The sequence below is a fragment of the Trichosurus vulpecula genome, chromosome 8 (genome assembly GCF_011100635.1).
Source record: "Trichosurus vulpecula isolate mTriVul1 chromosome 8, mTriVul1.pri, whole genome shotgun sequence".
NCBI lineage: Eukaryota > Metazoa > Chordata > Mammalia > Diprotodontia > Phalangeridae > Trichosurus > Trichosurus vulpecula.
Genome location: NC_050580.1, coordinates 96358207 through 96385066, shown reverse-complemented (window position 1 = coordinate 96385066; position 26860 = coordinate 96358207). Strand labels below are relative to the sequence as shown.

Sequence of the window (26860 nt, the reverse complement as noted above, 5' to 3'; positions counted from 1 at the left end):
CTAATTCTGGACTGAAGATTATTACAATCAGAATCACAGAATCTGAGAATTAAAAGAGACCCCGGTGGCCATCTAGTCCAACCTATACACTCCCACTATCACCCACTTGACATGTGGTCATCTGGCTTCCGTGTAAGGACCTCCAAGGAGGAGGAACTCCCCTATTCTTCAGGCAATCCATTCCACTTGTGGATGGTTAAGACGTTTTATTATTTTTTTTCTGAAGCAAAACCTCAATTGGCCTCTTTGTAACTCTCTCCCCTGTGTCCCCACTCCCTGGGGCCAAATAGAAGGAGTCTAATCTCTGATTCACACAATATCTTTTCAAATACTTGATGCCAGCTTCCATATCTTTCTTAATCTACTCTTCCCCAGGCTAAACAGGTGTACTTCTTTCACTTGATTCTTTTGTATTGTGGAGTCCTTCACCATCCTTGGTGCCCTCCTCTGTACACTCTCCAATTGATCAATATCCTTTTTAAATTGTGGTGCCCAGAACTGAGAGTGATACTCCAGAAGAGGTCTGATAAAGGTAGAGTGGAGTGAGACTATCACTTTCCTGTTCCTGGACTCTGTCTCTCAATGCAGCTCAAGACTTCATTAATTCTTTTGGCTGCTACATCAATCACCCTAGTAACCTGTACTGAGTGTTTTTAGGAGTGCACCGAACACCAGATATTTTTCAGAACAACTCTGTAATCAATGCTTCCCCCATCTTGTACTTGTCAATTGTACAATGCAGCTAGGTGGTTCAGTAGATAGAGGACCAGCCCTGGAGTCAGTAAGAACTGAGTTCAAATGCTGCCTCAGATACGCATTAGCTTTGTGATCCTTGGCAAGTGTAACAACAATCTGGCTAGCAGCAGCTGTAGAGGTGTAACACCCAACAAGACTAGCAATAAGAGCTGCCAGCACAGGTTCTTTTGATCTGCTTTATTCAGGAAAGTAACTTCAAGGGGTTAACAATCTCACTTTAATCACACATGTAAATATAACTCATTTAATTCAGGAGGAAAAGCCAGCAACCTGAACTTCAGAGCAAATACAAATTACAAACATCAACAGACAGACCTTGTCTGATTCAAATCACAATTCATAGTTACCAGAAAAGCATCAACATCTGAGTTTGCGTGGTGGGGTGGGGGACACGCGGAGTGGGAGCCCTGGGGGCACAGCTCTTGACAATGCTGGCCCAGAATCTCCATGAGTGAGAGCCCCAGACAAAATGCTAACCTTTGAGTTTTTATACTTTCCTCCAGAAGGATTCACACCTAATCAGCAAAAGGGTGTGAGCCTGGGGCTTAGTACCTAGTTAGCAAAAGGGTGTACCTGGAGCTTTGCACCTACTAAGGCTTAATCAAAGGCACTTAATTAATTTAGCATTCTAAAAGAGAAAACAGTAAAAAAAAAAATCCCACCTTAATTACCAATACAGCAAGTCATTTCACCCCATTTGCCTCAGTTTCCTCTTCTATAAAATGGGGATAACCTCCTAGGATTGTTGTGAGGACCAAAGGAGATAATAATTCAAAAGCATTTAGCGTAGCACAGAGTAAGCATTATATAAATGTTAGCTATTATTATTATTGTTTTGAATCTGAGCACAATACCTTACATTTGGCCTGACTGATTTTAGATTGAGTCCAATGCTCTATTCCATCAAGATCCTTGTGAATCCTAACTGACATCTATTGCATTATCAATTTTTCTCAGCTTTATGGCATCTGCAAATTTGATAGGCACACCATTTATGCCTTTATCTAAGCCTCTGATAAAAATGTTAAACAGCATAGAACCAGCAAAGATCTTCACTGGGGCCCTCCTGTCATACCCACCTAGAACCATTAATAAGTACTCTTTAACTCCAATCATATAACCAGCTCTGAATCTATTTAACTGTATTATCATCTATTCCATCTCTCTCTCTCTCTTTTCTATGAAAACAGTATGAAATAACTCTATCAAAAGCTATGCTAAAACATAGAAAACCATTTTCACAGCATTCACCCTCAATGATTAGCTTAGAAATCAAGCCAAAAAAAAGAAACAAGGCTGGACTGGGATGACTTGTTCTTATTGAAATTATGCTGACTCTTTGTAATCACCATTTCCCTTTTTTGAACTTCATCAACTATAAGAAGCTGATTTTGAAAAAAATTTACTAGGCCCAAACAAATGGCAGAACCTCAAATAGTCTAGAGATGGGTGAAAATTTACTTAAAGCAGTTAAAGCCCTCCATTTGGATTCATGTTCTAGTAAAAAAAAAAATCAGTTATTTTGTAAACTTTCAGATCTGAAGTGTGTTACTCAAACAACAAACATTTATTAAATGACTTCTTGTAGCAACAATGTGGCTAGCAGCTACTGTGGCTATTTAAAACCAACAACAACCAGCACACAGAAGGCTGCTAACACAGGTTCTTTGATCTGCTTTACTAAGGAAAGTAACTTTAAGGGGTTAATGATCTCACTTTAATGGCACATATATAACTCACTTAGTTCAGGAGGAAAAGCCAGCAACCTGAACTTCAAAGTAAATATAAACAAATTATAAACATACACAATATAAACAGACCAAATCACAATTCATAGTTACCAGGAAAGTATCAACATCCCAGTTTACAAGTCAGGAGGCTCTTAACACAGCTGCCCAGAGTCCTATGCCGCTCTTCCAGCAGAGAGCCCCAAAAGTCAAAGGCCAACCTTGGATCTTATATATCCCTGTCAGGGCCTGAAGGATTCACACCTAATCAGCAAAAGGGTGTGAGCCTAGGGTTTAGTACCTAGTTAGCAAAAGGGTATGGGCCTGGGGCTTTGCACCTAGTAAGGCTTAATCAAAGGCATTTGATTACTTTAGCATTTCTAAAAGAGAAAACAGTAAAAAAGTCCAACCTTAATACCAATACACTTCTATATGTCAGGTATTGTACTGGCACTTTGGATACAAAGTGAAACTTCCTGCCCTCAAGGAGGTTACATGTTATCACAAGAAACAACACTGATCCGTAGAAGTATTTCCAAACTAAGTACAAGGCAATTTTAGGGAAAGGCTACACTGATCAAGGCTATGTTGATCAAAAATAGCCTCATGCACGAGGTAGGGCTTAAATTGAACTTTGAAGGAGCTGGGGATCCTTGATAGGCTTAGCGCATATCAGGCATGAAAAATAGCCTACCTCTAGAGATGGGAAAGAGGATGTTGTATTTGAGGAAGAACAAAAAGGTGGTCCGAGGAGAAGTCTGTGAAGGGGAGTAATGTGTAATAAGCCTAGAAAGGTAAAGCTACATTGTGAAATATTTTAAAAGCCAAACCAAGGAGTTAATATTCGATTCTATAGACAACAGAGAACCACTAGGTAATTACTCAGGAGAGTGACTGGTTAGACTTGGGCTTTAGGAATAACACTTTGGCAGCTTATATGGAGGGTGGACTGGAGAGGGGAAGGATTTGAAATATGACAGTCATTTAGGAGGCTATTCAATATTCTAGACGAAAGGTGATGAAATCCCAAGCTAGATGATTTGATAGCAAAGGTCTAGAAAGATCCAGTAAAACTGAAGAGTGCTGTAAATTTTTCCAAGAGCATGAACTAAACTACCAACAATACTACAGCTGTATGTGAATTACCTGGGACAAACAATGATTCTGATAGTCTCATTTTCTGATAGTAATTCTCATGTATGTGTGCTTCTACTGACAGTGAGATAACTTAGAATATCTGATCCTGACAAGATGAAACTTGACTGAGTTGGTTTCTCTACATTTAATTAGCTCTTTGTCAGCTGAGGCTGGATTTTGTGCCACATACATGTTTTATTGCTCTCTTTTGTTGTGTTTTTAAGAATGGATACAACTCTAGACAAACATGAAAAAGGAATATAGTTCTTAAAGAGCACACTTTGATGACTGATAGAGATGTTGAAGTGGCTGTTGGTATGGAGAAGTCAAATGTTTTAAGGATCATTCAAGTCCACAATGAAGCAGGATTAGTTGCACTGAAGTGGAATTTAAAGTATGATAGAAAATGAAAAACAATGCCAAGAACTGACAGACTGAAGAACAATCTAATCCTCAAAAATAAGCAATGATCTTCAGGTAGATAGGTGGTACAGTGGATAGTGTCGACCCTGGAGTTAGGAAGACTTGAGTTCAAATTTGGCCTCAGACACTTACTAGCTATGTGACCCTGGGTAAATCATGTAACCTGTGTTTGCCTCAGTTTCCTCAGCTGTAAGATGGGGCTTATAATATCATTTCTCTCCCAGGGTTGTTGTGAAGATCAAATTGGATAACGTTTCTAAAGTGCTTGGTAAAGTATTTGGTACACAGTAAGTGCTTATTAAATGTTCATTCTCTTCCCTTCCTTAGAAGGGTTGTTAGTGGTTCTCTACAAGGTAGCACAAGATTCTTGAAGTTGGAAGAATAATGAGGGGAAAAACAACCAAATAGTTGCTTGTGACCACTATGAAGAAAAAAAACTTATCAGCAATACAGTTTAGAGCTGGAAAGAGGTAATTTTTTACTCATGAGACTTTTTTATTCAGTACTTTATCAAAACTGTTACCAGAAGTCCAAGTGATCCTGTAAGATCATCAAACATATACACTCAAAGATTGTTTGAGGGATTTTTTTTAACTTCCATTAGATCTGAAAGGTTAGCCCTCATAAAGGGAATGATGGACTCTGATAAATATAATGATATACTAAGACATAAAACTTTTCTGGAATTACAGAAATTCTTAAATGGGGATGGACTCCTGCAACATGGATTTTGCACCATGCCACACATCATGAAAGGTTAAGAAATTCATCAAAGACATGGAAATAAATTTCCTCCTCAAATGGTCTTGAAACTCAACTGATTAAAACCAAACTGAAAAACTATGGTTTATAATAAAGGCTAAACTTGGAAAAATGGACTGTTCATCAGAGTGATACTTAATATTCAGTGTAATTAAACAAATGTGGTTTCATGATGAAGAATGAAAGATGTGTCTTGATCTTGCAAATTTAATGACATATCATGTAAATCAAGCAGCTACCTCAAAAGGAAATCTTGCATATTGACATACACACATATAAAGTCGTAGATAATAAAAAAGAGAGAGGATCCAAATATACCAAAATGTTTATAGCGGCACTTTTTGGGTTAACAAGGAATTGGAAAGAAAACATATGCCCATTGATTAGAGAATGGCTAAACAAGTTGTGGTACGTGAATATGACGGAATATTAATGTTCTTTAAAGAAAACATTAAGGGATAAATACAGAGAACTCTTAGAAACTTATATGAATTTATGAAACATGAACTAAATAGAACCAGGAAAACAACAGACATAATGTCTCTTGCAAGGTAAATTGAAATTCAAAGAACAACTACAAAATAACCAAAACTAAATAGTGAAAAATTTTAACGAATAAGGAAGAGATGTAAAAAAGACACTCCTTTCCCCCGATCCTTTGCAGAAGTAGGGGCTCCACGGGTGTGACATAGTGCATATAATGTTTATTTCTGATGTACTGATTGATTTTGCTGAAATTCTTTTTCTTTTTTAAATTCTTTGCTATATGGGATGCTCCCTGGTAGAGTAGAGGGGAAGAAATACAAAGAGAAAATATGGGCAATAGAAAAACAAAAGATATCATTAAAGATACACATTAAAATATTTTTAAAGATGGAAAAAATTCTAATGTTAATCGTACATCAATCAATGTAATTATTTCACTTTATCTCAAATAATTCATACACAATGGCACCTAAGTAGATTAAGTTAACTCTGTCCCTCCACCCTAACCCTTCCATGGTTATTTTGTAAAAATATTAGCACACACAAAAAGAAACTGCAATTGTTATTCAACAGAGGGGACGTGTGAGCATTAACAAATAGCATCTTATAAACCCTTTCCTCTCTCCACCCCCAGCTCCACCCCCAAACATATTAAGTGCTGCCAGTGTTGATGTAATTTTTCTAAAGTAGATATTTTAATTTTAAAGTCCTCATTCCACCTCTTTCCCTCTCTCTTCTCCCACTTCCTCTCCCTCTAGCTACTACAATGACTGTCCTTTTCTTCTTGAAGCCTCCAGTTTCCCCATGGGTAGGCTATGTTGGCTTGAATGGCACACTGAAAGAACCACTCACCAACTCTTCAAATGTATACAATTTGGGCTAGTTGACAAAACTAGCCTTTCTATAAGCAAGCAATTACTACTCCCATGGGTCTCTTTTCCTCTCTGTGAAAGTTAGGGAATAAAGCGTCAGTATTCCTAAAGATAAAATTTGAGAATACTGTTCACTTTACTTCAAAACCTAAGACATACAATCAACTCTCAATTATCCAGTTTCTGTATTATCCATTCCCCTTACAAATTCTGCTTCCTTCCCTTGCTCCTTCCTATCTTTTACCATTCATTCGAACTTTAAATACAGTGCGTCCTTTAGTTCAATTTGGTAATTTTTTTTTGGTCAAGTCTGGCTGCAAGAAGACAGAAACCAATGAATAACGCAAAGTGTAGAATTATGTACGTAGACTTCATTCATCCATTCTGCACTGACCCCTTAGTTAGAACAAATAATCAATAACTAGCTAACTGTGTTTAAATTTAAAAGAAAAAAATGGTTTTTTAAGTCTTCTGAAAGAAAATCTAGCTTTACCTTTTGTTGATGTTGAATTCTCTCTTCTTCTAAGATCTGGGTGAGTTTTGCATTTTCCTCTAAGGTTTTCAAAAGCTGCTGGTCAGGGGCCGAGCTCTGCAGCAGAAGGTGGCTTTGTCTCTTAAGCTTGTTTTGTTCAATGAACATCTGCAAAAGTTAATAACAAAGAAATAGACAAACTGTTCCACTTAGATCTCCAAGTGCAACTTGATGAAAAGAAAAAGAAAGCCCCATTGAATTTTCATTTCCAGGGTAGGTAAAGGAATACATCTTAAAGGCTCTTTAGCTGAGCTAAGATGCTGGAAGAAAAAAAAAAGACAGCATTTAACGCAGCTGTATAAATACATACCAAAAATATCCTAGACAATTTTCAGGGGCCCACTTTGTGTTTCCTCCCACAGAGATTACAACAGTAGTTAGCAAGAGTGAAACTGATTTTTTCTTTTTTACTTAACTAATTTTTTTCACCCTATACATGTAAACAGGAGGGTGACCCCAGGGTCAGATTTTTCAAACTCTGAAATTAGGCTGATTTTTCCGGATCAGTATTCCAGTCTTCATCTCTACATCACTTCAACTGTACATTACTTTAAAAAAAGATATAAAGGCCACATGTCCCATAATCACAACTAGATAAACTCTTACTTTTTTCCAAGAAGGGCAAAGATTTACCATAATCCTCCAAATAGACATGATCCTAAAATGTAATCACCTTTTGAGGCCACTTTCCTCCTTCCACCTTTCCCTTTCAAGGACAGGGCATGAGAATAATCTATTAGCACTAAATTCACTACCAGGGGAACACAAACCAGCAGGTGGCACAGAACCTTGCAAACAGCACACATCCAATAAACATTTGTAGAATGACACAGGGTGCAAGCTCCTTGAGGACAGGGGCCATGCACTCTTCATCTGTATTTGACCTGGCCCTAAGTATCAAGATACATAGCAGCACTTAATTAATGATTCTTAAGTGAATCAGGGACAGGGACAGGCAATAATGATTTCGCTTTGCTTGGAAAACAAAACATATCAATTCCACCATCTGTAGGAACTAGAGGCAGGAACAACATGAATGCTGCCGATCGGCTCTTTGGAAGCATGTGCTTCCCACCTGTCAGTCTCTCATGTGTAGAATACACTCAACTACGATACTTTTTTCATGCAGAAAAAATGACAGAACACTATTATTTGCACCCTGATTAATTTTCAGAGCTTGGCATTCACAAACAGCAACATCAGCTGCAGGGAAGCCTGGCATAGCCTGTCATCCAGCATTATTTTGTAAAATGTGTGCATTTAAAGCCTTAGGACACTTGATTTCCTATAGGACTCACTGCCTGTGTTATTTATTGGCACTAAGCATATGCCATGAGCATCAGAGCAGTATAATGGACAGAGTGCTGAATTTCAGGTCAGACCTGAAGTTGAACCCTGGCCCTGTCACTTGTGCCACCTTAGACAAGCAATTTGTCTTTTCTGGGCATCAGTTTCCTCATCCATGAAAATGAGAGGTCTGGATTAAAAAGCAAGAGATAGAGCGCCAGACCTGGAGTCAACATGCCTTGAGTTCAAATTCTGCCTCTGACACTTATTAGCTGTGTGACCCTGGACAAGTGACTTAATCCCTGTTTGCCTCAGTTTCCTCATCTGTAAAATGGAGATAACAGTGGTACCTACCTCCTAGGGCTATTGTGAGAACTAAATGCCATAAAACTGTAAAGCACTTAGCACAGTGCCTGGCACATATTAAGCACTATGTAAGTGTTAGTTATTAGCATTATTATTATTATACAATTATAGTGGCCTCTGGGAGCACAGGGAGCCTGTCCCAAGGCTTCTTTTGGTGATATCTCATGGTCCCAATCATGGCGTTTTGTAAGTAGTAGGTATTCAGTAAATACTTTTTGACTGAGTAGTGGAGAAGAAATCTCAAAGACCAGTATTTGTAGCTGAATGACTGAGTAAGAAGCTTTGGAGTACTGACTTCTCCTTTTAGATTGTAAGCTCCTTGAGGGTGGGGACTGTCTTTTGACTTTCTTTGTACCCTAAGATCCACCACACAGGAGGTACTTAATATATGTTTATTGACTTTCTCTAATGGATCCACTGGGATTAAGTTCAATTGCAATTCAACAAAATTTATCAAGTGGCTTCTATACACAGGGTTAAGACCTAGTTCCTGACCTCATTGAGTTTACATTCTAGTTAGATCTACCTTTGAGGCAGCTAGGCAGCTCAGCAGATGGAGCACAAGACTAGAGTAAGGAAGACCTGAGTTCACATCTTATTTCAGAAACTTACTAGCAATGAAACCCTAGGCAAATCACTTAAACTTTTAGTTCCTCAGTTTCCTTATGTGTAAAATGGGGACAGTAATAGCACCTATTTCATAGGATTGTTGTGAAGACCAAATGAGTTAACATAGGCACAGTTCTTCGCAGACTTCAAGCACTATATAAATGTTAGCTGCTATAGCTGAGCAGAAGGGAAAGAATAGGATGCACACACAAGAAACTACAAGAAACAGCAACATATGGGAAATGCATTATGGAGACACAAGAAAAAAGCTACCTGAGACTGCAGGGAGGGTTGCTCCCTGGAAGGGTGAGGGATGTGCCCCTGAAGGAGATGGCAATGGAGAGGAACTTTGAGAGATGAAGTGGGACAATGGGATGCAGGCACAGGGAACCGCTTGAGCAAAATTCAGGGAGGCAGAAAAGTATGGTGAGGGAAGGGAGATGACAGGGGACACCTTGGCTGGAGCACAGAATATGGAGAAGGGAAGGATGTGATAAGAGTTAGAGTAAGTGATATCAGATCATAGTAGGTCTTGAATATCATGCTAAGGAACTTAACTCAGGAGGCAGCAGGGAGTTACTAAAAGGTTTTGAGCAGAAGAATATAACCAGATCTATGTAAGGACCAGACCTAAAGAAGTCTGTTGACAAATAATTTAAATTATGAAGGGCTGACTCGGAGTCAAGTGAGCAAAACCACTCTCTTAAGATTCAAAAGTCAAGAAGCAGAATTATCTCTGTCCAGGTACTGATGTAGTCTGTTAAATCATCTCATGCTACTCTTCCTCATCAGCCTTCAGTTCCAGATACTTCACTGGGTACCCCCACAATACCTAACATTGTTTGTCCCATAGGAGGCTGTCAAGAAATATTTATATAAATATATACACTATATAGTCCTATTTCCATTAGAAACTAGTAGGGGAAATAAAACATACACATCAAACTTAATCTGTTTTCTTGTTTGTATATGCCCCATTAAGATGGAAACATCCTGAAGGTAGAGACTATGGTTCATTTCAGTCTTCATAAGCCTAGTGCCAGCAGGGAGCTTTACCCAGAGCAGATCCTTTACAAACACCTGTACACTACAAAGTTTGCCATATGACTAAATGTCAGGTGAGTGGGACAAACAGTGGACATTAGGGGACCTGTCATGAGAAAGAGATCTGTGTGGGCTAGGAGAGAGAAAGGTTTGGGACTTAACTTGGACAGGGAATAACAGGGCAAATTTTAAGAGAGGAAAGGGGACTACAGGAAGGAGGAAATGGACGATCAAAAACTTAGAGGTATATGCCGCAGACAACATAATCCCTTGCGGTATTAGTAATTGTGTGACCTCTGGTAATTTCTCTGAGTTTAAGTTTCCTTCTCTGTACAATGAGGATAATAATACCTCCTGCCCAAACGACCTCTCAAGGTAATCATTAGGATCAAAGGAGGTAATGCATGCAAAAGGGCTTTGTCAGTAATAAAGCAAATTTATACAAATCTATACAAATATAAAGGACTGCTATTAATGTCAACATTATTATTACAAACACATATGCAAAATGAGGCATGCATGGCCTGGAATTCATTCCTCCCTCCTTATATTCATCTCTCAGAATTCCTAGTTTTCTTCCAGGCTCCACTTCTATAGGGAGTTTTCTTGATTCTCTCCCAACTGCTAGTGCCTTCCCCACCTAGAAGCACTGGTATAGAGCACTGGACCCAGAGTCAGAAAGACCCAAGTTCAAATCTAGTCTCATCCACTTACTAGCTGTCCAACCCTGGTCAAGTCACTTAACTTCATTGTGCTTCAGCTTCCTCATCTGTAAAGTGGGGAATAATAATAATATCTATTTCCCAGGTTGTTGTGAGGATCAAATGAGCTAATATTTATAAAGCACTCTGCAAACTTTGAGGTTCTACAGAAGTGCTAGTTTGAATTATTATTATATTATTACTATTTCCTACCTATATATCTGTATGTTGTTTTTCCCAGCTAGATTTTAAACTTCTTATGGGCAGGTATTGTTTTACTTCATAAATATTTGTTCATTTTAAGTTATATTAGCTAGCACATGGACCATATAATCAATAAGTGATAAAGGTATCTTCCAACAAAAAGCTGGAAAGATATATTGAAAAATCAAGGCACAAATTTTCAAATCTTAATACAGTCCAAAAGAAACAGCCGAGTTAGGAGTTGCGTTAAGTGTTCTGAGTCTCATATTTTCTAGTACGATTTCACCATTTCTTGTTTATTTTTTCCCCTTATGCTGTTTTCAATCTGATTTTATCTTTAAAAAAGAGAAAAAGATTCACTATCACAATAAAGCATATTTGCCCTAGATTCATAAAAATGTTTAAGATGATATCTTGGGGTTTTTTTTTGTTTTTTAATGTTCAGCATTAATGCAAGTATCCCTATTACTGGTACTATTAAATGCCTCTGCTCCTGTTCTCCCATCCCCATCTCACATTTCCATTTTGCTCTCTCATTGGGGTTAACATGCCAATGTTGTTATCACCACCAATAAATATTTATTACAGACTTGCTACATGCATGGAAGAGTAGCTAATTCATTTTCCTTATTCTTTGTGGAATCTTGCTTCTTCCATCTCTCCTCTCCACTACTACCAGGGCCTTCAAGGTCTTCCCCAAGAATCTTTGTATTCTAACAGTTCTAATAAAAAATGGATGGGAAACTTAAAATGTCTCTCAAAATATGGCCCTGGCATTCAAGTCAAAATCAGCCAACCTTTTCACTTTAGCAATGCAGCTATATTCATGTTGCTATCTCCTTCCCCCCATCCCTCACCACCCCATTGCTTATTTATGTCCATTATTCATACTTCTACAGCTTTTTCCCCCAGAGGGCTCTGACACACTTTGGTTCCTTTTTCCCTCCACAGTAATAAAATGACAATATTTACTTGCCTTTCATTAGAGTTTCTGAAAGAAATGAATCATAATGCTTTGAGGCAGATCATCTTCGATTAAACCTTTCCCAAAGCACAATGGCAGGATAATGACATTTAAGCTTGGATAAGCTATTTCACCAAACCAGAAACTGATTTTCAAATGTCGTCCTTACAACCCTGATTCTTTGGCTTCCTTCTACTCCTCCTTTTCAATCAGGGCTTTCTTTCTTTCCCTTCAATCAATCAATCCACAAGAATTAAATGCCAACCAAATGCTAAGCACAAGGGATATAAAGTCTAAAGTGAGTTAGTCCTTGCTCTCAAGGAGTTTATATTCTAGAGGGAAACAACATGTGAAAATGTGGGTCTATTAAAAATAAATAGCAGGTGATTTTGTGGGAAAGACATTAGTGGTTGGGAAGAGATGGGGTTCAGGAAGTGTTTTATATAAAAAGTGATGCTTGCGCTAAATCTTGGAGAAAGCTAGAGAGTCTAAGAAGCAGAGGAAAATGAGGTGGGAGGAGGGGGAAGCTGAACAATCTATACAGATCATGAAGGCAAGCAAGAGTATAATATATGAAAAACGGAAAAAAGGACAGTTTGGCCAAACTAAAGAGGGCATGAAGTCAACAAGCATTTATTCAGCCTCTACTACGAGCCAGGTACTGACTGTGCTGAATGTAGGTATACAAAAAAAGACAAAAAGCAAAATCAACAAACAAAAACCCCCGTCTCTGCTCTCAAGGAGCTCACAGTCTAATGGGGGAAAGTAATTTATAAGAAGACTAAAAAGATAGATTAGGGCCAGTTCCTGAAAGGCTTTAAATGTCAAACACAGGAGTATATATTTGATCCTAGAGGTAATGAGAAACCATTGACATTGAATAATGGAGCTGACATGGTCAGACATGTACTTTAGGAAAGTCACTTTGACTGCAGTGTGGAGGATGGTCCAGACAAAGGGAAGGAAAAAGGCAGGGAAAACTATTAGAAAGCTATTGGAATAGTCCAGGCCAGAGGTGATGAGAGTCGAAACTGAGGTGGTGGCTGGGTGAGTAGAAAGAGGTGGAGTCTTTTTTTTTCCATTTCTCTGGATTTATTATTAACATCTGCTTGTTTCTACGCACATGCTAATCCCATTTATCACCATCACAACAATCCCAGCTTCCACTGATACTTCCTAGTGATGACAGCAAAGTTACTGTTGGACTCTCCATTACTCAGACACAAAGAGGTGGATTATTGTGGAGAAAGAAACAAAATGATTCTGCACAACTGATTAACCATGTGTGGTGAGGTAGAATGAGGAACAAGAGATGATACTGACTGGAATTCATGTGACTGGAAAGATGGTAGTGACCTAGACATAAATAAGGAAGTGCAGAAGAAGAGTGAGTTTTACAGGGAAAGATATTTAGTTTTCTTTTGGACATGCTGAATTTGAAATGACTAATAAATTGTCGAGTCTGAAAAGTGGCTCTGAACTCAGAAGAGAGATGGATATCTTGGAGACATGCATTGAAATGATTATTAAACCCTTGAGAGGTGATGAAGTCACCAAATGAAGACAGAGAAAGGAACAAGAACCAGCAGGACAGAACCTTTGGGTATATACTAGCACATGGCTAGGGAATGTGAGAGATGATGATCCAGCAAAGGAGACAAAGAAAATGCTCTAAGACAGAAAGCAGCATGAGGAAAATTCATAGAGGAGTGAGCGCTCAGGAGGGGAGGGCAGTGAACAATGTCAAACATTGCTCAGAGGTCAAGGATGAAGACTGAAAAGAAGTCATTAGATTTTCTAAAGAAGATGCTCCTTGCACTGTTATCCTTTAAATAGCTTCCTTAAGTTCCACAGCATGATACACAGATTCAGGAGACTACATGTAAATAAACCTTATTTGAGTCACTTAAACAGTTCCAGTTACAGTATCTATCATTTCAAAAGGTCAACAGGACTAAGTGCCACAGTATTCAAACATTTTAACTGCCCATCCTAGTCTTCCACCTGCTTTATAATGGCTTCTTTTCTCTCTTCTTCTTATTTTTCTTCCTCCTAACCCCTAAGCAGGAGTTGTTAACCTGGGGTCTGTAACCTTAGATTTTTAAAACATATTTTGATAACTATTTTAATAGAACTGGTTTCTTCTATAATTCTATGTCTTTTATATTCTGAAGAGGGGTCCATAAGCTTCACCATGTTGTCAAAAGGGTCCAAAATACAAAAAAGCTGCTGTAAATGTTGGATTTTCCTAGTCGGCTGACTTTGACCTTTCCTTTTTCTCTCTAATCTCTCCCTTGGTGAGTCAATACACCTCTCTAATTTCTACTGTCAATTCAGCAGATGACTCTCAAATCTAACTCTAGTTCTAACCTTTCTACCAAGCTCTAGATCTGAATTTTGAACTATGTCTTAGTCATACAGACCCTCCAAGCTAACACGCCCAGAACTCATCATCTTTCTACACAAACCTGAATTTCCTCCTAATTTCTCTTTTTCTATTAAGGGTATTATTACTCTTCCATGTTCCAATCTTAACACCATTTTTGAGAGTCATCTCTTTCCTACAACAAACAGGTATCAAGTATTGTAATTTTTCCACATCTACCCCATTTCCATGCTCATCGCCACTTCCTTAATCCAGCTCCTCGTTATCTCTTATCTAAGAAAATATAATTGCTCCTGGAGAAACCATTAGACACTGATCTCTCCCCATTTCAAGCCATTCTATACAGCAACACCAGCTGAATAAACCCTATGCACAAGTATATACTTTTGCACAGCTTCAAAAAATCTTTGCTAATTCTTATTTCAAATGCAGGATCAGAGATTGAGAGTGAGAAGGATCCTTAGAGTCCCTGTCTAGTCCAACCTCTTTTATTTTATAGGTGAGGAAATTGAGGCCTGAAGAGTTTAACTGACTTGCCCAATTTGTGCTGCCAAGATATCAAAATGCATTTCTGCCAGCCTCAATTCTCAAGTCACAACTATGCCTTGCTTGTTACAGTTGCATTTGTCACAAACCTAATGGCAACAGAAGCAGTACATGACCTTTTGAAGAGGTTCCTATGTATGTAGTACGGCTGTATCTTCAACGTAAAGTGTGAGGTAGAACCTCTGACTACAAATGCAGCATTCTTTCCAGTGGACCGTTTAAGGCATCTAGAATCTGGGTCTGCCCCACAATTCTATCTTTGTTTTATGCTGCTCCTACCTCACATACGTCTGCAACTAAGCCAAATTGGAGCTTCCTCTTCCATAAGCCTGTCACATTGTTTTTCTACCTCTATAGTCCTCTGCTCATATTTTTCCCTCTTCCTGGAAAACTGTCTTCCCCCTTTTTCCACCTGGTAAAATCCAATCTATATTTCAAGACCCAGCTCACATTCTGCCCCAGTTAGAATAGATTTTTCCCTTTTAAGAGGTACTATTATCTCAAGTGAGATAATAATTCTAAAGTACGTAGCACAGTGCCTGGCATGTAGTAAGTGCTATATAAATGTTAGCTATTATTATTATTATTGTTATTAAAGAAGGATCTTAACAGCACCTACCTCAGGATTGTGAGGACCGAATGAGATGATAAGTATAAAGCACTTAGCACAGTGCCTGGCACATAGTAAGTGATAGATAAATGCCAGGTGGTAGTGGTGGTGGTAGTAGTAGTAGGAGGAGGAGGAGGAGGAGTAGGAGCAGGAGGAGGAGGAGTAGGAGCAGGAGGAGTAGGAGTAGTAGCAGTAGTACTAGTAGTAGTAGTAGTAGTAGTAGTGGTGGTAGTAGTAGTAGTAATATGGTATAGTGGGAAAAGACCGAGGCTTGTTGGGAGAGGCATACATCTGAATCTAACCTCTAGCACTTACTAAATGTGTGATCAAAGACAAGTTACTCATTAACCCTTCTGAGCCTCAGTTTCCTCTTATGTAAAATGAAAATTAAAAAATACTGTAGTGTTTTTGCACTGGTTTGTCAAGTGAGGAAATATATACAAAGTATCTTACAAAGCTTGAAATTGTCACCTATTGTTAATACCCTGCTCTAAACTCCCACAGCTCTCTGCACTTCTCTCATGTACTTATGTTATTTGTACATCTGTCTCATTCCCCCTAGTAAACTGTATTCTGTCTAAAGGCAAATGGAAACCTTTAACTTTTTTTTTAATCTTTTTATTTCCCTCAGTGCCTAGCATAGTACTCTGTAATCAATCAATAAGCATTTATGAGGCACCTTCTATGTCCCAGGCACTGTTCTAAACGCAGGGGATACAGAGAAAGGCAAAAGACAGTCCCTGCTCACAAGAAGCCCACTCTAATGAACCAGATCGACCTGCAAACAACTGTGTACAAACAAGCTACAGATGGGATAAACTGGTGGTAAACAATAAAGCAAACACAGAAGGTCTGCTGAAGAAATGAATGAATCAGTGAATTGAAAAGCACACAGACAAAAGGAACACAATCGGAGTGCTACTTGCTAGCACACTCTTATCTCTAAGGGTAAGAAGAGAACCATTACAACTGGGGAGTGAGTGGGATAGTGGATACACACTATGGCAACATTCCAAAGCCAGTGGAAAAATCGCCTGACATAAAGATAGCATTGTGGAGTAACTGAAAAGAATCATGGGGATAGAGATCCTTTGGCATCCTGCCTCATCTACACAGAAGAGTGCCTCAAATTCCCAAGGCTCTCTGAAGCTTCCTGACAACCTGGCTGTGGGCAGTCCAGCCTTTAAGTCCTATACTTAGGTATATGGTGGGGCATTAGTGGACGATGAATTTTATGTGCCATGTTCTACCCCTGCCTCAGAAAGTCAAACTGATGTGTCATTGGCAAAGATCTTTGTTGATTTTATTTTGTTTTGTTTTAAAACCAGCCCCAGTTTTGCTTTCATGAGCCATACTCACCTCCTGTGCAAATGTCTCGGCTTTCTTCCGAAGATCCTTTTCCAGTTCAAGGTTCACCTGCATTTCTTCATACTCTTCCACTGCTAGTATGGACACTGTTAAAAAGATGAGGATGGGATCATGATTAAGAAGCTTATTATATATGTGTTTAAAGAGGCAGGTAGATGGAGCAGTGACCTGGACATTGGACCTGGAATATGGAAGACCTGAGCTCAAATCCACCCTCAGACATTTACAAGTTGCGTGACCCTAGATGAGTCACTTAGCCTTTGTTTCAGTTTTCCTCATCTGTAAAATGGGGATAATGGTAGCACTTCCCTTTCAGGATTGTTGTGAGAATCAAATAAGATATTGCATTTTGCAAACCTTGAAAAGCTATAAAATGTTAGCTACTATTTTGTCAAAGATGCAGATCATTTGATCAGAACAAAGAAGATCTGTGTTACATACTGATGTGGCTCTGAGTAAATAAATGACTTTGCTTCCCAGATCCTTGGTTTCCCTACTTAAAAAATTAGAGGGCTGGATTAGATGATCTCTAAGGACTCTTGAGCTATACCATGAAATAGTTTTAAATAATGTGGCATGTTATAGTACAAACAAAGAAAGAATCAGAAGTGACCCAAAGGATGTCATAAAAGAAATGAATGACTGGGAAAAAAAAGATGGGCTAGCCCCAAGCCAAGAGCAAGGGATAAATGATGGACAATCTATATGGCTTCATCGATAGCCACAAGAGTTTCACGGAAGAGGCAAGAATGGATGGGTTGTGATCAACATCACTGGAGTTATACCCACATCAATGAGATCACAGATTCAGGAATGCTGGTATGTTTTAGACAGGAAAGGAAGGACTGTGGACTTCACAAACTGAAGAAGCAGCATTAGAGGTTTACACTGACACTATTAAAAAAAGCACATTGGAAAACATCAGACCAATTTCTTTGTCACCTTTTAAATTGTGTCATATTTTGTTAAAATGCAATGCTGATGGAAGGGAAGGAGTAATGATACTGACAGACATTAAGCATATTACAGGGGAGGTACTCTGTTCACTTTCTCATCCTCTTTTGCCAATGTGCCTCAATCTTAACCTGCAAGTCATATCAATAAAATATATATATATTTTTAAAGAGCTCTCTTAATAATTGCTTTCACTCACTGCTCTGTCGATGCACTTCAGTCCTAACTGGCTAAGGACTGGTTTCCAGCATAATGACATAGAATTTCAAACTCCATACTCTATAAATCCTCTGCCTCCCTGGACAAAAGCCTAACAGTCTTATGGTGGTAAAGCAATATAAGTGGCACTTTGTGATGTGGATTATAGGTCAGTGAAAGTCAACTGATTTTCCATCACATTTTAAAAAGAAAGTTTATGAACAAGACAAAAACTAAGACAATTTTAAGGCCTATAGCCAAAGCCTCTTTTTCATGGCAAGACCCTATAGGAAAAAAAGGTGAGCTGTGACATGCAATGCCTTTTGATATCCCCTGATTCTTATTCAAGGAAATCATTCTCTAATGTACACTTATAAGCAATCTAATGTCAGCATTATTAACCCTTCATAACAACATGATTTTTAAAAAAAATGTATCACTATCATAAAAATATAATATAAGGCTCAGAGAGTAAGCTTGTTAAAAACTCAGCATGGTCCTTGAAGAAATCAGGCATGATAAACTTAGGGCCATATCACAATCTCTTTGGGCCTCAAGCTTTCAGTATCTATAAAACGGTAGAGAGGGTGGCACGCCGCAAAGAAGATGAGATGGACCAGATGAACTCTAAGGCTCCTGCAAAATCTAAGACCTTATGATCCTCCAATAAAAAGAATAATATCACTTAACACTAGTATTTTGCTTCTTAAGGGTTCTACAGATCAACAGCTAATGATGTTTTTATGAGTTGCTGGGATATCTGCAACCTAATGGCAAAGATTCTTTACAGTCCTCATAGAAACTGAATTTAATCATTGGAAACCCAGCTAGTGCGAGCTCCTTGAAATCAGGGGCTGGTTTTTGATTTCTTATTATCTCTGGCACTTGACACTGTGCCTGGAACTTAGATACTTAGCTAATTGACTGACTGACTACTGCTACAAGTAGCAACAGCAGCCAGAGCTGACACTGATATATCACGTTAAAGTTTGCAAATGTTTGAATAACTATATTACCCAAGCTTCTGACACATATGGCCTGTGCGACTGGGCAATTCACATAACCTCTAAGCGTCACCAACAACTGTCTGAGATTGTAAGCTATGAAAGAGTTGGTGATCTGCATTGGTGGAGGCTGTTTCCTCCCTCGAAGTTCTCTTCACTGATAAAATTACAGGTCCAGTCCTCCCCCACCCCCGCTAAAAAATTAGTCTTTATAGAAATTGTAAGGTATTTATTATAAGGAAGTAATATTCCCATTTTCAGATAAAGATACTGAGACTCAACAGATAAGTGACCTCTTGCCCATGGTCACACAACTAAGTAAATGTCAGAGGTGGGATTTGAACCCAAATCTTAAGACAACACTACCTCTGCTACGCTACTTTAATTACTTTTGCAGAACAAACAGACACAAAAGCTCTGTCCAGAATTCACATAAAAATGGGCAATATCCAAGGCAGCAAGTAGTTACAGTTATCCCTTCCACATTGCAACTTTCCCCATCATGGTTCTGCCATATTGCAGGTTGGCATAAGAAATTAAATGGGAATTTTGGGGGAGTTTTGTGAAAGGCACAGACGACACACAAAGGCCAGCAGACAACACAGAGCCTATGTCCAAATACTTAACCCAAATTTTACATTAAGGTACTATAAATACTCCATAAAAGAAAAATTCAGACTTCTCTTGTACAAAGGGAGGTCCAAAAAATCTTACATGGATTTTCCAGATCACAGGGGTACCCCATCCCTAACCCCCACAATGTGAAAGGGATAACCGTATATTTTCTATAGCTACTATAATGGAGATGAGAGTGGTATTTAAGTTTTTAAAAAAGGATGAATTCAGAATCATTTACTGTAGGCATGGCCACTGTGATGGAGAACACTTGAACAAGTGTGGAATGGGCTAATCCTTCGGTGGTGAGTTTTTAAAATGTTTCTCAAGAGAAAGCACATCTAATTATCCTTAACATAAAAGGAATAGAAGAAAAGTAGTGTGTGATATATTAGTATAATGAATTTGAGATTCTAGGAAGCAAAGCAAGAGGAGGGGGAGTGAGGGAACTCCAGGGACAGGAGATAACCTCTGCCCCACTGGATGAGGAGTCCATAGACCTAGGTTCTACTCCCTAGGCTTCATCATAAATGGATTATGTGATTCTGGGCAGTTCTTTTCATTCTCTGGGCCTCAGTTTCTCTATGTATAAAATGAATGGGTTGTACCAGATGACCTCTAAGGATCTGCTTAAAATTCCTTAAGACTATATGATCTATTGGTTCACTTTCCAGGAAGAGGATGGCAAAGCAGAATTTGAGAATTCATTTCCACAAGAGCAAGAATACCTAGGCAATGCTTGAAAATAGCATGAAGCGATGTAACAGATACAACTGAAGTGTAATTATGCACAGCTTTTGGGTGGGGGAAACTTAACATACATACCTCTATTGCATTTTTCCAGCACTTTTCTTTGTTCAAGAACTTCTGAATTCAAAACAGCTTTTTCTTGTTTAACTTTATTTACCTAAAAGTTGTGAGATTTTTAGAGGAGAGATAACAGCCAACAGTGTAAAATGAAACCATATGGTACTGTGTGATTTCTGTTTTACATTCAAGACATATTTATGGCTACAAATAGATTAATGTATCTTCATCTATAAGAGCTCTTCTCAAAACCAAACATTAGGGAGACAGTCTTTGTACAGCACCCATTAAGAACTGAAGTCTTATAAAGAATTTGTCCTTTTCAAATTCTAAATACTGCTCTAGTCACAGAACAAGTTTTTGGTTTTTTAGCTCTAGTTCTCTGCATGAGAAACACTGATAATATTTAATACAAAAATAAAAACCAAGGACCCTACAATGAATACAAATGAAATCTACAGCCGCACTTCAGGATAGATCATGTAGCATGGACCAGGAGTTTGACACAAAGCTCTATCAATTGCTATAGTCTCTAAGACTATGTACTGGGGGTAGGAGGCATTGGGGGTGGTAGAGGTAGAAAATCTCAGATCTCTGAAGTATTGGAGGTATTATTAATATTATGATGGAAAAAATCTATATTTTACGTTTGGTTTGAATGAATAATTTACTCTACTCAATATCCATTTGTAGAGTTCTATCTAAAATAACAACATTTTCCCCATTCATACTGGCATTTTTTTTTTTAAAGAACCAACAACAAAGCAGTAAAATGATCGCATGGAATTGGCCATTGGATTGTAAAACTTTGAGAATCATTTAGACCCCTCCCTCCTCATTTGGGAATTCGTGCTAGGTTTAAAGATATTCAAAGAAAAGGAAGAATTTCCCCAAATGCCTTTGACAATCTAGTCTCTCAGTCTATTAGAAAGAACACTGGAAATGTAGCCAGGAGAACTGAATGTTAGCTATGGGTGGATTACTAACTAGCTATCTAATTTTCAGTAAGTTACTTTTCCTCTGGGAGACTCAGTTTCTTAATTTGCAAATGAATGGACTGGACTAGGGCAGGTGGTCTCTAAAGTCCTATTCAGTTCTAATATTATAATGTAGTCTTGTTTATCCATAAATGACCCTATTAGAATGAAAAAAAAATTTCCTCATCCCTCGATTAAGTTTAAGTTCTAAGGCAAAAGATTCAGTGACTCCTCTCTCAATATTACCAAGCACAATTGCAAGTGGTTTCAGTGGCCATTGACACAAACATTTAAAGTTAAAGGAACTCAATGCTTATATCAAAAGTAACTGGCTTCACAGCTGATTGGTTTGTTTTTTCTTATCTGCTTCTAAAAATCCTTAAAAAAAAGTTTCCATTTTATCATTGTAATACATACTTCCTCAATGACTTCAACAAGCTTGGACCTCAGGTTTTCTAGTTCAATAGCCAATGTCTTCTTTTCTTCCTGAACAGAAATAATCTGATCACGAAGCTCTAGATTTTTCAAAGAGAAAAAGATAGAATAAAGAGGAAATAAATAGATATTTTTTAATGAAAATAATCAGGTGAAAAGAACCCAAAATACTTGCCCATGTATTGCATGCAATGTGATTCAGTATCTAAGAGCAAAAGGCAAGGGCAAATTTTATTGAGCTTTTACTGGGTTACTCCCACCACAGCAACAGTTACCAAAATTCATACACAATGTATTTGCAAAATATCAAATGCACCGGTCTTTGGTTTCCTTATATTCCACAAAACCCATATTATGAAAAAAGCATCTGGCATTTTCAAAGTAGATATTTTTAAAAAAGCTTCCAGCAAAACCAATTAAGGCATTGTACTAATTTCTTTTTTATTTCTTAGTGGTCATGGGCTCTTGTCACAATACAGTATAAACAAACAACAGGCAGTTTACACTTTGGAAGGTTTGATTTGAAGGAAAAATCCTGAATAACTGCCAATTTATAGCCCTTCTGACATTATGTGAACTGAGTCAGAATATAACCTAGGTTGATAGAAGGGTTAATGCCAGTAATTTTCCCTTCAGAATTGTGAATGTTTTGTTTCTTAATTTACTTCACTTATATATTTTTTATTATTGGGACATAATGGGTGAAAATTTGAAATTGACACTTATTGGAATGAAAATACTTTACAAAAAGCAAATGCTAAAGATTCTGTTTTATCTTTAAAGTTGATTCATTTACTCAAATGTTACAAGAAATGTCAATAAATTAGCTCAAAATATTTGGTTCTATTGCTCTATTTTTCCCAGTTATTATTCCTTTTTTAAGTTCCTGTTCTTGTAGAGAATTCAATTCAGTGCAAAGCAAAGAAATTCAACAAATACTTAAGAATCTACTCTGTGGAAAAGAGCATCAATAAAACTTTTTTTTTTAAAGAACCTACTATGTGTAAGGCATCGTGCTAGGCCCTAAGGAGAGAGAGACTGGCCTTGTGATTTCATTGGCATAGGAAACTCTCACAACCAAGACAGGTTGGTACTTTCTCCATAGCTTATAGTCTCAGAGAACTCCAAGAGTACTAAGAGGTAAAGTCATCTGTCCAGGGTCACACACCAAATTAGATATAGACATAGATATCGATATAGACATAGACATACATGTATATGTATACACATAAATATATATATATGTATATGAATTCAAGTCCTCTCTCTGATATATGTATATGTGTATATACATATATCAGAGAGAGGACTTGAATATGTATATGTACATATACATATATCAGAGACAGGACTTGAATTCATGTCTTCCTGGCTCCAAGGCCAGTTTTCGATCTACTTTATTCCATGCTTGCTCATATGTGGCTCAGGGATTATAAAGACAAAAATAAATTAGTCCCTGCCCTTAAGGAACTTACACTCTAGTTTGGCTGGATGGAAGGAAGGAAAGAAGGAAGAGAAGGAGAGATGGAGTAAGGAAAAAAGCAGGGAGGAAAGGAGGAAAGATGATAAGAGGAAAGAAAGAGAGAATAAGGGAGGGAGGGAGGAAGACAGGGAGAGTCTTCTATGTAGTAGGAGTTGTTGTGTTGTTGTTTAGTCGTGTCCAACTCTTCCTGACCCCATTTGGGGTCTCCTTGGCAAAGATACTGGTGTGGTTTGCCATTTCCTTCTCTGGCTCATTTTACAGATGAGAAACTTAAGCAAACAGGGTTAAGTGACTTGCCCAGGGTCACATAGCTACTCAGTGTCTGAGGCTGGACTATGAACTCATGAATATGAGTCTTTCTGATTCCAAACCCAGGGCTCTATCCACTTCAACGCCTAGCTGCCCTGTAGTTACAGTAATGAATTCATGGATTCCTACGGTGATGAATGATGCAGATAACTGGGTTATATTATGTTTTTTTCAACTATACTATAAGCACCCTGAGGGCAGAGATGATGCTTTATGTTTCTCTCGTATCTCCAAGAGATCCTACAATAACACTGGATCCATAGTAAGTGCTCAATAAATAATGACTAATGCATTGATTCTTCAGGCCCCAAATCTCAAAGTACAGAATCCCAAGCCAGAGCTCAGCAGTACAAGTATGAGGAGAATATGGCTGGTACTATTCTCACCGACAGTAAGACAATGATCACAAGCTTAGTTACAAATCCTACCTTTTATTTGCTGTTGACATTGTAGAGAGTCACAAGTCCCAGAGGTTCCCTCTGTTTCTGTAGCTGAGTCTTCATCATCAATATTTATCTCTTCGGTTATAACATCAGGTCCCAGTTTAGCCATATAGAGCATGCTGATTCTTTTCAAAGTCTTATTTTCTTTATTTAACTAAAATGAAATACAAGTATAACAGTTACGATAACATTGAAATAAGAGTCTCGGCTTTAAAAAAAACAGAACAGATAAATTATTCACATAAGAACTAAATGTTGGCTAACATCCACAGCAGGAAATAACAATTAGAAAATTCATTAATTAAAGGCTTTGTTTATACTTCCATGGTGAAGGACAATAATTTATTAGTTTAAGTAAAAGCTCACACCTGGATTACAATCATCAGTACATGAAAATGTTGGTTAAGCCTCATTCCTGCTGTGGACCACAGGAAGAATGAAATGCAAACATAACTGGGGAAATTTCAGGACATTTTGAATTTATTCATGGACTTAACCAAGGAATCTTACTTAAAACAATTTCAGCAACAGAAGCATAAGTGGAATCCTAATACACGAATTAAAATGATTTTCCCCCTAATGTAGGTATTGGTTGAGTTTGTTCTTTACTTCAATGTTATTTGATCTTCAACATCAGTATTTACCTAATTGGTTTATACACATATGCATTCAAGTATGTATATACCAACATACAAATGAATGAATAGAAAAATATGAAATTATACAATTTGTCATTATTATACAAAGAAAAACACACATATACACATACACACATAAAACATTACAGATATGATTTGGAAGGAATCTTGGAGACTGCTCAACCCACATCCATCCACCCATTCTTCTCTTTCCTTCCTTTTTTTTTCTTTCCTTTCTCCCTCTCCTTCCTTCCTTCTTTCCTTGGTGTTCCTTATCTCACCCAAATGAGATAAGGAGATAAGCCACTCACAGATCCCATCCTTCTATTGAACAGCACAAGATCTTTGACCTGTTGTTTCCAATCTAAGCTGCATCACTGTCCTTAACCATCCTGGTGCCCCCACACTCCCATTCCATTTTGGTGCCAGACAGTGCAGAATCTATTACAGCTTAGAATTCCTGAGCTCAAGTAATCCAATACTCTAAGCCTCCCCCAGCAGCAGAGATTACAGGTTCATGCCACCATATATCCAATGGCCCTATATCTGAACATATAACATTTCCAACTAATGCTACAGAAATTCCAAGAAACTATTACTTCAGATGTTGAAGTAGCTAATTCCTACCTCCCTTTGTCTGAGGATCTGAAGATCCAGGTGTCTAGAAGAATGTGTGCTTTAAAGTCCTGAGAGGTTTTATGCTGATGTGTTGGGTAGGTGATCAGATCAGAAAGATACTAAAGAGAGGTACATATGAGAGAATCATCTCAACTGAACAGGAGGGAAGAAGGTTGACATCCATACCCACCTTGAGACATAGGCCTACTTTCCTGTTTTCAGAGGGCAAACTCATATTGTACACTGACTAGTTCTCTACTTGAAAGTCAACAAGTAAGAATTCCTGCATATGGAGTAGTTGTGTATTCGCATTATTTTTTATGGAGCATTCCTATTTTTACAGTGCTCTCAAAGGCACCATCATATATGATTCCTCTATCAGACTATTCTCTAATCCCATCAGGCCCATCTTTTTTTTTCCATAGCTACCTAGTGCCATAGAAAAATTCAGGACAAATTTGGAACAAATTCATGTCTCTTGACCTAATATGACTTGTCTTGTGAATTTTAGTATTTAAGTAAGCTGCTGTTCCTGAGCCTTCTCTATGTAAAGTGTGCATGGATCACAGCAATAACTTACCACAGAAAGTGCTCAGAGTTCATATAAAAGAGAGTAAAGCTCTACATTGACAAGGAAGAACAAGTGAGCCAATGACTATGATAAATAATTTTCACTCCACAAAATAAAACGAAAAGATGACAGAAAATTCCCAAATGGCCTGTGTTCTAGGGTCTCCAACTAATGCAATTAGATTATAATTTCAAAATGTAGGAAACTTAAATAATTCAATTCACATAACTTTTATTAAGTTACATGTAATATAGGTAATGAATGCACTGTGTTAATCACTGCAAAGATGTACAAAATCTAACGGGGGAGCAAGGATAAGATACGTACCCAAACAAACCTAATATAAAATTCCTAAGAGAGCTATAATGTATTATGAGATGTCAAAGGAATAAAGGCTCAATTGTGGCCAAGAACCTGAAAAGGTTCCATGACAGAATTGTCATCTGACCTATGCCTCAAAGGACAGCTAGGATTTCAGAGGATAGAGAATAAGGGAATATCATAAAAGGTTCGTCAAGGGGTTTTTGTTGCTTTTTTTATTATAGGGGCTTATGAAACAAACTTTGGAAATGCATTCATTCCACTTAGGCAAGCAGTAAAATGGATTCATTCTAACTAATGGATTCATTCTGTCCTCTAACAGAGGACAGAACCAGGAGCAAAGGACACAAGGTACAAAGAGGTTACTGAGACTTGATGTAAGGGAAAAATGCCTAACCTTTAGAGCTGTCCCAAAATACAATATGATACCTTAAGAAATGGTGGGTTCTGCCTCATTGGAAGATTTCAAGCAGAGAGCAAGGTTGGGCTGGGAGTGCTTCCCAATACTGGTTGGACTAATGTTCCTTCAAACTCTAAAATTTTGGAGATTCTGATTACCTAGCTTCATTTGAAGATATCCAGTGAAAGGAAATGTACTATAGGCCAATGGAATCAATTCTACCTTTGAATAGCTCTAATTGTTAGGTTTATCCTTACATCAAACCTAAACTTTCCTCTCTTCAAATTCTACCCACTGCTTTATTTGC

At 37.9% G+C, this 26860-nt stretch overlaps 1 protein-coding gene across 1 annotated transcript in view; it reads right to left on the bottom strand.

Moving 5' to 3' along the window:
• SHTN1 (shootin 1) overlaps window positions 1-26860 on the bottom strand; it is a 118112-nt gene that overhangs the window by 47152 nt on the left and 44100 nt on the right. The window contains exons 5-9 of the mRNA XM_036735333.1: window positions 23991-24159; window positions 21753-21850; window positions 20377-20458; window positions 16772-16866; window positions 6657-6803 (exon numbers count right to left, since the gene is read on the bottom strand). Coding sequence (XP_036591228.1) covers window positions 6657-6803; window positions 16772-16866; window positions 20377-20458; window positions 21753-21850; window positions 23991-24159 — 591 coding nt within the window. The remainder of the gene's footprint in view (window positions 1-6656; window positions 6804-16771; window positions 16867-20376; window positions 20459-21752; window positions 21851-23990; window positions 24160-26860) is intronic.